General features: G+C 43.8%; 1 protein-coding gene across 1 annotated transcript in view; it reads left to right on the top strand.

The window, feature by feature from the left end:
- The first annotated feature begins 2,986 nt into the window (after positions 1 to 2,986).
- The window catches only part of mtap (methylthioadenosine phosphorylase), a 183,871-nt gene continuing 174,733 nt past the window's right edge, over positions 2,987 to 12,124 (top strand). Inside the window, exon 1 of the mRNA XM_073072646.1 lies at positions 2,987 to 3,128. Coding sequence (XP_072928747.1) covers positions 3,054 to 3,128 — 75 coding nt within the window. The 5' untranslated portion in view covers positions 2,987 to 3,053. The remainder of the gene's footprint in view (positions 3,129 to 12,124) is intronic.

Here is a 12,124-nt window from a genome sequence, read left to right as displayed (position 1 = left end):
GTGACCTGTAGCTACTTGGCAGCGTTGATCCTTCCCAAGTTTAATAATAGGCAACACCACAGTCCTTTCCCATTCTCCTAGGAGCATTCCTTGCTTCCAGACATTATTAAACTCAAGCAACTTCTTTAGGACTGTCCCAGGCAGATGCTCGAGCACATGATACTGAACTATATCCTGTCCTGGGGCTGTAGTACTCGCACAATTGACAGCAAATTTCAGTTCAGCCAATGTAAAGTCATCATCTGTGGCACTCTGAAACATCTCATTTCTCACAAATCTTCCCATTGTTTATCAAAATACACTGCCATCCTTTAATATACTCATCCCCTAAACTGTCTAGTCTGTGTATCTTTGCAAACGTATTTCCCAGACGTTCCGCCTTTTCTTTGTTGTTGCAGCCAAATTTCTCCGCAAACATCTGGTTACAACCTCTGACACCATTCATTTTCTTCAGCATTCTTCCCACCACTGTCAGACCAGTTTCCCTCCCAAATGCCCTCCAAACCATCCTTTTAGCATTCCTATTAACTCTTCTTGCTATCAATCTTTTCTTCTAAAAGTTCAGCAAGGCTTCTTGAGTTAATCCACGTCTCAAAACGTGGAAAGCCTGTCTCTGGTCTCTGATAGCCTCTGTACATTCCTGTGCCCACCAGGGAACATATTTATTACTATCTCTCCTAGACACCAAAGGAATGGCTTGACAGGCTGCCCCAAACAAATTACACTCCGATGTCTTCTTCTATGGTACCACCTAGAGACATTTAATCAAATGATTTCTCATACTTGATGGAAAATTTTCCCCAGTTTATCCTTGGTGCTTGGTGGTGGGATCCTGTTGGAGGTGGCGGAAGTTACGGAGAGGACCCAGAGGCTGGTGGGGTGGTAGGTGAGGACAAGGGGAACCCTATCCCGATTGGGGTGGCGGGAGTATGGGGTGAGAGCAGATGTGCGTGAAATGGGAGAGATGTGTTTGAGAGCAGAGTTGATGGTGGAGGAAGGGAAGCCCCTTTCTTTAAAAAAGGAAGTCATCTCCTTCGTCCTGGAATGAAAAGCCTCATCCTGAGAGCAGATGCGGCTGAGATGGAGGAATTGAGAGAAGGGGATAGCATTTTGGCTAGAGACAGGGTGAGAAGAGGAATAGTCCAGATAGCTGTGAGAGCCCATAGGCTTATAGTAGATATCAGTAGATAAGCCATCTCCAGAGATGGTGGACCAGGTAAATTTGAGGGCAGGGTGAAAGTTGGAAGCAAAGTTAATGAAGTCAACGAGCTCAGCATGCGTGCAGGAAGCAGCGCCAATGCAGTCGTTGATGTAGCGAAGGAAAAGTGGGGGATGGATACCAGTATAGGCTTGGAACATGGACTGTTCCACAAAGCCAACAAAAAGGCAGGCATAGCTGGGACCCATACGGGTGCCCATTGCTACACTTTTGGTTTGGAGGAAGTGGGAGGAGCTGAAGGAAAAATTATTAAGAGTGAGGACTAATCCGCTAGATGGAGGAGAGTGGTGGTAGAGGAGAACTGGTTAGGTCTGGAATCCAAAAGGAAGTGGAGAGCTTTGAGTCCTTCCTGGTGGGGGATGGAGGTATATAGGGACTGGACATCCGTAGTGAAAATAAGGCGATGAGGGCCAGGGAACTTAAAATCATTGATAGCATCCACTGCTTTACCCTCATCAACTTTTCTAGTGTAAAGGGGGTTTCTTCTTTTTCTTTGTTACTACGTATGTTAATCAAAATGCTTCTTTGTTATGAGAGTGCTGGAAGCTTGTTTAGGTTAAAATTACTGATAACAAGAATTGTATTCATTTGTTAACCAATTGGGATTAATGTTATTCTCTCTCTTCTGAGTCTGTAAGCTATTGTTGGCGGGCTTTTGGGGAGTTGGCGTGAGGGTGTGAGAGAGAGAGGACGCGTTGCTGTAAGCTGGGCGATGGAACAGACCCCGAGTGGGGGTCCAAGGCCAGGAGGTTCGGCGAGGAGAGGAGATGAAGACAGACGTGCCAGGGGTGCTTAGTTGATCACTTTGGGTGGTCCTGAGCTGCCAGTCGAGGAGGTCTGAGGGGATCGAGAGGTGGCCAGAAGACTTCATTAATTGAGCTCCAACGATTTTGCACGAAGTGGTTTGGACTTTGATAAGTTTTGGCACATTTTCTTTATTTTCTTTTCCTTCATACATACTGTATCCTTATTAATCACTTAGTTTAGTAATCTCTATAAAGTGTAATCATTTAATCGCATATTGTGTACTGTCTGTTAATTGGCGGGGTTGGGGACATCACACTGCATCCACACAAGCTGATTATCCAGTTTGGCGGGGCTGAAGGCTGCTCCGCCTAGACGGAAGCGAGCTGAGCGAGCCTGAGGCTAGCCAGGGGGCTACACTAGTAACCTCTTCAAAAAATTCAATAAGATTTGTCAAACATGACTTTCCACGCTGACTATTCATGTTGACTATTCCTAATCAGACCCTGTCTATCCAGATGATTATATATACCATCTCAGGCCAATAATTGCTAGGTTTACTCTTAGAACCCTTTTAAAACAATGGAACAAAATGAGCAATACGCCAATCCTCTGGCACCATCCCCATTTCTAATGACATTTGAAATATTTCTGTCAGAGCCCCTGCTATTTCTACACTAACTTCCCTCAAGGTCCTAGGGAATATCCTGTCCGGACCCGAAGATTTATCCACTTTTATATTCCTTAAAAGCGCCAGTACTTCCTCTTCTTTAATCATCATCATTGTCTCCATAACTTCCCTACTTGTTTCCCTTACCTTACACAATTCAATATCCTTCTCCTTAGTGAATACCGCAGAAAAGAAATTGTTCAAAATCTCCCCCATCTCTTTTGGCTCCGCACATAGCTGTCCAAACCGCCAGCCTCCGTGACTTCTGCTGGCAGCGACTACCGTGTCCAGACCACACTGTCGCCCCCCGCCACTCGCTGCAGTTAATCGTAAACTCATGAAGGAAAATCAGCCTTAAACATGAGGCGAAACTCGGGCGCCTGAAGCTACAGCGGAACGGAGCAAGCCCTCGCCCCACGCATGCGCAGCGCCTTCCCGGCACTTCAAGTGGGGGCGAAGACTTGCACCGTTGCGATGAACGTGGCGCCAGTGAAGGTAAGGCCTGCGTGCGCTGTGCTCCTTACGTGTGTTGTGTTTGGACGCCTGCCCGTCCGTAACACGATCCGTAGTGGTCAATGTGTGCGTCAGTGTATTGTTTGTATTCCGGTCGGGACCGATGATCTCGCACCGTTTTGTTCTTGGCGCCCGCGTTGCACAGCTCCCGGCGTGCCACTCTGTTCTGTGGCAGGCAGGGGCCCTTTATGCCGGCGGGACAGCCCGCCTCGTCGAGGGACTCCGGTCTGCTGTGTCTGTTGATCAAAAGCGGCATTGAGCTGGGAAGCCGTGTCTGTGTAAGAATCCCGCCCTCCCTGACGGAGGGGGGCAGATTTTACAGGGTGCTCAGCCACGAATCGGATCAAGTGGGGCCTAGCTGGTGGGGAGCATCTTTTAGCAGGGTTTAAGAAGCCAGATTGTTTGGTACTCTTTCTGGCAGCCTGGTCATCTTCTTCCCCGAATCGGCGCAGTGTTTACCGTTTAGAAAGTGCACTGTGTTTGTGTAGTGCTCTGTGTAAAGGATTAAGGGTAAAATAGAAAACTGGATGTCATCCGTTATCTGTTATAGAGACGTGCTGTTAAGATGTCAATGGATGAGATGGTGACAGTAGTTGATGAATAGTACTGGTCAAGGCGCTCTTCCCTCTCCTGGTCTTAAATGTGAGCCCATAAATTATACTTCTGTGCCCTGTTTGAATCCGTTTTGAATTTAAACCTAATATTGCAAGGGGGCTCTAGCAATTCTTAGAGCAACACACTGTACTCCTCAGCTGTGTCTTTAAGTAGTCACTTGGGCACTGAATCAGTTTCTTCCTGCCAGAAACTTCTTCAATTTCATGGCACATGGAATAGAAATGCACACCATGGTTCAATAGTTAGAACTACATAGTTCAATAGTTACATTAATATCAGAGAAATATATGCAATATACATCCTGAAATTCTTGTTCTTTGTAGACATCCATGAAAATTGAAGAGTGCCCCAAAGAATGAGTAACAGTTAAAACGTTAGAACCCCAAATTATTGGAATAGATGAAGACCCACTGGAGAATATCCAGTACTTTGTAGACAGCTGTAAAGTTTGGCCTGTTGCTAATTAAATCAACCACATCAGTAACGGTTGGGATATATTTCAGGATGTTAATCTGATAGTGCTCAATTGTCATTATCCATAATCCATCCAGTTTTCTAACAGACCTAATTCTGCTACCTCCAAATCTCCTTCCACATTTTTTAAAGGGAATTCTGTTGTCTCTGTGTGATATTCATAGGCTCTCTCATTACTATCACCTCTTTCCCCTATTCTGCTGCAATTGTATTTGTGCTGGGCGCTTGCGTCCTCTTCTATCATGGCAGATTAATTATCCCTCTCAACCCTATTCTTCTGCCTTCTCCCTGTAACATTTGACACCTTGACTAATCAAGAACCTATTAACCGCTGCTTTAAGTATACCCAAAGACTTCGCTTCCACAGCCTCCTGTGGCAAAGACTTTTACAGATTCACCACGCTCTGGCTAAATCTCTTTTCTAGAGGGACGTTCTTATATTCTGAGGCTGTGCCTCTGGTCCTAGATTCCCCTCAATAGAGGAAGCATTCTCTCCACATTCATTTTATCTAGGCCTTTCAATATTCAATAGGTTTCAGTGAGATCCCCCTCATTCTTCTAATCTGCAACGGGAACAGTCCCAGAGCCATCAAATTCTCCTCATTCATTCCTGTGAACCTCCTTTGGGCCCTCTCCAATGGCAGCACATTCTTTTTTAGATAAGCAGCCCAAAACTGCTCACATACTCCCAAGTGAGGCCTTGCCAGTGCCTTATAAAGCCACAGCATTATATATTTGCTTTTATATTCTAGTCCTCACAGAATGAATGCAAACACTGCATTTGCCTTCCTCACCCCGGCTTAACCTGAAAATTAATCTTTAGTGAATCCTGCATGAGGACTCCCAAGACCCTTTGAACCTCTGATTTCTGAATTTGCTCCCCAATTATGTTTATGTTTTATCTAACATTCCACCTTTAAATGCTCATTGAGCACAGAACTGGATGTACTGGAGTCATCTTGTTATTTATGTGATTTTCATGAAATTGTGGCATTACCACAATTCCAGAGTATGTTTGTCTTTTAAATAAGCACATACTTAAGGGTTTATTTTCCAATTTACAAACTGTTTGAAAGATTTAGCTTTAGCTGTACAGCATTTGGAAATAAATATTTTAGTAACTTTTCAGTCAAATTGTAGTTCACCATGAGTTATGCTTTATTTTTCCAGCCATTGATTATGGAAGCAGCAAACAAAATACTGGAGGAATGGAGCATCTCTGGAGGGAAATGGACAGTGATAGTTCAGGTCAAGACCTTTATCAGGACAGGAAAGAAAAATGGACATATTACCAGTACAAAATAACTTCTGTAAGACAGTTTTAAGGCCAAGGTTTGATCAGCCAAGATCTATGAGAACCATACTTTTGTTTCTTATGGTTTTTATGTTTAGCACCTTCAAAGCCTGGTAGAACAAGAGTAGATATAGGTGATCCCACCAGTTATAAATGTCCTTCTAAATCACATACTATCATAACTTGAAAGTACTTCTATTCTGTCATTATGGCTGAGTCGGATTTAGCACACAGGATACGATTTACTTGCATTTGGAAAAACATGGGCTTACTAGGGTTACTTGGATCGATTTGTGCTGGAGAGGTCATGGTCTATAAGCTTGATAAAGATTTCTGAGAAGGCAGCAAAGATGATTGATGAGGGTAAGCTAGTGAATGTTTTCCTCAGGGACATCAGTATGCTATTTGACAGTGTCACTCAAGGTAGGTTGATCAAGGTAGGATCCATGCTGACTTGGTAGATTGTATTCAAAATTGCTTTAGCCATGGAAAACAGGGTATTAGAGGAGGGGTTTTCCTCTGACTAGAGGTTTGTGAGCAGAGATGTTGCACAGGGATCAGTGCTGGAACCGCTCTTGTTTCTGGATGAAATTTCTTCAATGAAAATCTGGATAGACTGATCAGTAAGCTTGCAAATGACGCAAATATCGGTGGGGTTGTAGTTGGTGAAGGTGGTTGTCAAAGGTCACAGCTCAATATAAATTAGTTGGAGGTATTGGTAGAGAAGTGGCAGATGGGTTTTAATTCAGATAAGTTTGAGTGTTTCACATTAGGAGGTCAAATGTAAGGGGAAAGTAGTAAATGGCAGAACCCTAAGGAGTATTGGTATCCAGAGGAATCTTGGGGTAAAGTCTATTGGTCCCTGAAAGTGGTAACACAAATAGACAGGATGACAAAGAAGATGTGCTTTCATTGGTCAGGGCATTGAATATAAAAATTGCGAACTTGTGCTGCAGCTGTGTTAAAACTTCTGTTGGGTCATATCTAGAGCAGTGCATCACTGCATTACAGGAAGGATAAGGAGGCTTTGGAGAAGGTGCAGAAGAGGTTGGATCACAAGACATAAGAGCAGAATTAGGCCATTTGACCTGTCGAGTGTGCTCCGCCAGTCAGTCGTGGTTGATCCTTTTTTTCCCTCTCCTCAGCCCCATTCCCTGGCCTTCTCCCTGTAACCTTTGATGCCATGTCCAATCAAGAACCTATCACGCTCTGCCTTAAATACACAACAACCTGGCCTCCACAGCTGCTTGTGGTAATAAATTCCACAAATTCATCACTCTCTGGTAAAGAAATTACTCCGCTTCTCTGTTTTAAATGGAACCCCTCTATCCTGAGGCTATACCTTTTTGTCCTAGACTCCCCCACCATGGGAAACATCCTTTCCACATCTATTCTGTCTAGGCCTTTCAACATTCGAAAGGTTTCAATGAGACTTCCCCCCTCATCCTTCTCGATTCCAGTGAGTGCAGACACTGAGCTATCATGCGTACCTCATATGTTAACCTTTATATTCCCGGAACCATCCTTGTGATCCTTCTCTGAACCTTCTCCAATGCAAGCATATCTTTTCTTAGGTGAGGAGCCCAAAACTGTTCACAATACATAAGGTGAGGCCTCACGTATGCCTTATAAAGCCTCAGCATCACATTCCTGACCTTGTATTCAGGCCCTCTTAAAATGAATGCATTTGCATTCATTGCATTGCATTTGCCTTCTTCACCACCAACTACCTGCAAGTTAACCTTCAGGTTGTTCTTTACAAGTACTCCCAAGTCCCTTTGTAGTTCAGATTTGTGGATTTTCTCCCCATTTAGAAAATAGTCTGCATATTAATTTCTACTACCAAAGTGCATGACCATGCATTTTCCAACATTGTATTTAATTTGCCACTTTCTTGTGTTACGAATGAGGAGCAACTCTGATGGGCAGAAGGGTGCAAAGTCACCCCCCCCCCCTTTTTGAGAATCGCAAAATCGCTATTATTTCGGGTCTGATACCCAGGAAATGAGAGAGAGAAACAGCTCATGTCAGTAATGAGAGAGAGAGACAATGCAGGGATACACAAAGGTGGAATCTCTCCTATTGACAAAGAGAGAAATTACTGCTATTGTCTCTTGAAGAAGGAATTGTGTATTGAGTACTGTTCTATTCATTGAAACCCCTCAGGGGGCTACCAGAGTGGTCTGGTTGAGGGATTGCATCATCCCAACCTGATTGACACCTGAGACCCCGTGAGTGGGGATAAAAGTAGGGTCTGGGGAACACCCCTCAGACACACCAGGAGAGACGCTACGAGACCGGTGGGGGCTTGTGTGTGTGTCCACCCTTGCCTGGGTGACGAGTCCTCCACGGAACGGTCTAGCTCAAAGACGGAGGGGTCATACGTGAATGGCCACAACAGTAATGCATCGACGGATCAAGATCGTAAAAGGAAAGTCGGCAAGTTAATAGCTGTTACTCTCTCTCTCCAACAATTGCAACACAGTGATCAACAACTACTGCAGCTTGCATGAACTGAACTGAACTTTATATTTCCATCGGACAATTCATTATCCCCTAGACAACGATAGAGCTTATTTCTTATTGATTATTATTATACCCGCACTTTTAGGTTTAGTATTGATGACGTATATTATCTGTATATTTGCATTGATATTATTTTTGTGTATTTTTACTAATAAATACTGTTAAAAATAGTATCATCAGACTTCAACGGATACTCCTATCTTTGCTGGTAAGATACCCAGTTATGGGGTTCGTAACAACTTGGGGGCTCGTCCGGGATTTGATACCAAATTGGAGGGCCAGTGCGTCGAGCTTTTAAGTCCAGACTTGGATCTGGTTGCGTGGGTAACCAGACGGGAAACCAGCAAAGATGGACATAGTCGAATTTACAAAAAACCCGACTCCGGAGGCGCTAGAGGATGCCACAAAGTCGGACTTGGTAAATATTGCGAAAAGATTAAAACTCACAGAGGTGAAGTCGTCAATGAAAAAGTGGGAGATACAGAGGGCCATAGCTCAGTATTATGTTAATGTGGTGTTTTCGGCTGAGGTAGTGGAACCTACCCCTGAAAAGGTACCAGCTAGTGGGACGGTTCAGTTAGAGTTGGAAAAATTAAGGTTGGAACAGAAGAAAAGGGAGTATGAGCTCCAGCTAAAGGAGTTAGAGGCGAAGAGGGAGCATGAAATTAGGATAAAAGAGCTGGAAGCAGCTGAAAAGGAGAAGGAAAGAGCTGAAAAGCAGAGGGAGCAGGAAAGAGCTGAAAGGGAGAAGGAGAAACAGAGGCAGCATGAGCTGGACATGGAGAAGTTAAGGCAAGAGCGAAGAGCTCAAGGGGCAGACCGAGAGGAGAGGTTTAATGTTAGTAGGGAGTTTAGGTTAGTACCTCCGTTCGAGGAGACGGATGTTGATAGTTATTTCTTACATTTTGAAAAGGTGGCAGTGAATCAGAAGTGGCTCAGAGATCAGTGGGTGGCGTTGTTACAAAGTGTGTTAAAGGGAAGGCACAACGGGCATATGCGGCGTTGTCCATGGAGGAGGAGGAGTATGAGAATTACGAGGAAGTAAAACAGGCCATTCTTTGGGCCTACGAATTGGTACCTGAGGCCTATAGACAAAAGTTCAGAGATTTAAAGAAAGTGTGGAATCAGACGTATGCAGAGTTTGCCTATGAGAAAGGTGTGCTCTTGGATCGCTGGTGTGCGGCAGAAAGGGTGGAAGAGGATTTTCAGCGTTTCAGGGAGTTAATTCTGATTGAGGAATTTAAAGGTTGTGTTTCGGAGCATATCCGGATGTATTTGAACGAGAAGCCGAATAAGTCCATATCCGAATTTGCCAGGTTCGCAGATGACTATGCCCTAACCCACAAGACAAAGTTTTCCTCGACTAAGAGTTACCAGAAAGACCGTAGGGACGGTAGAGAAAGCCTGCCGGCTAATGAAGAAACTAAGCCGGGAGCTAGTGGTCAAAATAAGGAGGAAGAATGGCAAGCTGGCAGGAGGGTTCCTGGCTTGACCTGTTTTAATTGTGGAAAGGTGGGTCATATTGCATCTAAGTGCTTTGCTCCGAGGAAGGAGACAGGAAAAGGGAACGCAGCAGTCCCTACAGGGTGTATTGTGTCGATCAGCAAATTAACGAGAAAGCTCCAGGTAGATAAAATACGAGAGGGACGTGAGAAATTTATTTCAGAAGGGACCGTGTCTGTGAAAGAGGGAGAAACACCAGTTCCAATGCGGATCTGGAAAGATACTGGAGCTGAGCAGTCATTGATTCTCGGTAAGGTATTAGATTTTGGTCCTGAGATGGGAGAGGTAGTTTTGAGAGGCATAGGAAAAGGGACAGAAGCTGTGCCTTTGCATAGGATCATTATCAATTGTGATCTGGTATCTGGACCAGTTGAAATAGGGGTGCGATCAGAATTCCCGAGAGAAGGCGTGGACGTCCTTCTTGGTAATGATTTAGCAGGTGGTGACGTGTGTTCAGCAAGGAAGCTGACGAGCCAGCCTGTAAGTGTTGAGGACCCGCTGCTAGGTTCCAAGATCTATCCCGCATGCGCAATCACTCGCAGCATGTCGAGAAAGGCAGCTGAGAAAGAGACCAGTTTAAATCAGTCCAGTGTTGATTTGGCTGAGATGTTTTTACCGACCCTGTACCAAGAGGGGTTAGAGGGTGGTAAAACGGAGAATAGGGAGGTGAAAGAGAGTAAAGGAGAGGAGGTAGACCTACCCTTAGCCAAGAGGGAATTTATAGAGGCACGGAGTAAAAATGAGAAACAGATACGGCTGTTAGAAGGTCCAGGGTTGGACATGGATGATCTGTCTGGCTTGACAGAACTGTTTGAAGAAGTTGAAAATTTTAAATGTGTTCCCAATAATGAAATGAGGGCAGTCCTAGATGAAAAGGATGCCATTACCTTGAAGGAGTCTGCTGGGTCAGCAGATGAGGTTGTTTTAACCCGCAGGGTTGAGTTTGCTCCGGAAGGGAGTTGCCCAGAGAGTAACTGGGAGGATCAGGGGAACTTAGAATTTGAAAAGGGGACGGGTATTGAAAGCCTGGAAGAGGCAGATGTCCCATTTGAGTGTGTTCAAGATGTGGATGCACATGGTACTGAACCTAGTAATGAAACTCAGGAAAAGTCTGAGGTATCTGATTTAGTTGAAAAGGAATGCAGTCCTTTCGGGTCAGATGGACTTGGTTCAATGAAGAAAGGGTTAACCTTGGTACTAGTGGGAAGTGAGAATTCCCAGTTGTTTGTGTTCGAAGGTGTGTTCAAAGTTAGTGAGGAGATAAAAGATGGTGATGTGGATATTATTATTGAAGGAGAAGGGAAAAGTGTAGTTCCTAAAGTGACTAAAGAAAATTTAAAGTCTGAATTGGTGTCAGAAGCAGTAACCAGGCTGAAGGAACAATGGCTTGTTAACAAGGTGCCTGCGAATCAATTACAGTTTGATTTGGAATGTAAAGGTACCCCACTCGCTATTGTTATTCAAGGGTGTGCTGTGAAGAGACAGAATTTGAAATGTTGTTTGGACAAAGAGGGATCACTTGCAGATGTTAACCTGAAAACTAATAGAATGAAGGGTCCTGAAGATAAAACTAATGACTTGCTTAAAAATAAAGAATTGTGTGGAAGTTCAGAAGATGGGCTAAGTTTGAAAAACATTGTTGATAAAATAACTCCTATGAAAGGAGTATGCGAAAGCCTATTTCACACTGGTGAGCAAGCTAACCACGTGAGAGTTAAGTGGAAAAGGGGCGAAGGTTGAAAAAATGCCACTTTAAATAACAGAATCTGGTTTTAAGGGATTTTGACAAAGCATGTAAATAATAAAGACAACACCATGGAAGATTGACTGTTGAGTTTAAAAGTAAAATAAAGATTAGTATTTGCATAAACTTTTGTAATGTACTACAGAATAATCACACGTGTATTGGTTCACAGTTTGTATTATATACTTAAGATCACAACCCTTTAGTTTTGTTTTGCTGAAGGAATAAAAATAGGTGGTTATTAAATTGGAGTCTGATGCTACAGGAATTTATTAAGGTACAAGATATTAAGATATTAAAGGAAGTGACAATAATCGCAAACTGTTTAGATGCTAAATTGAATATATAACTATTACTCTAGTGAAAAACTCTTGTATTGTGTTAGATTCTAAAATTCTGTAAGACTCTATTAGTTAATTTTCCCCTTTTTGGGTGAAAATGCTTAGAAGGATGGGGGTGTTACAAATGAGGAGCAACTCTGATGGGCAGAAGGGTGTAAAGTCGCCCCCCCCCCCCTTTTGAGAATCGCAAAGTCGCTATTATTTCGGGTCTGATACCCAGGAAATGAGAGAGAGAAACAGCTCATGTCAGTAATGAGAGAGAGACAATGCAGGGATACACAAAGGTGGAATGTCTCCTATTGACAAAGAGAGAGATTACTGCTATTGTCTCTTGAAGAAGGAATTGTGTATTGAGTACTGTTCTATTCATTGAAACCCCTCGGGGCAACCAGAGTGGTCTGGTTGAGGGATTGCATCATCCCAAGCTGATTGACACCTGAGACCCCGTGAGTGGGGATAAAAGTAGGGTCTGGGGAACACC

The sequence above is a fragment of the Hemitrygon akajei genome, chromosome 2, assembly GCF_048418815.1.
Source record: "Hemitrygon akajei chromosome 2, sHemAka1.3, whole genome shotgun sequence".
Lineage (NCBI taxonomy): Eukaryota > Metazoa > Chordata > Chondrichthyes > Myliobatiformes > Dasyatidae > Hemitrygon > Hemitrygon akajei.
This window is presented reverse-complemented; position numbering and strand designations above follow the sequence as displayed.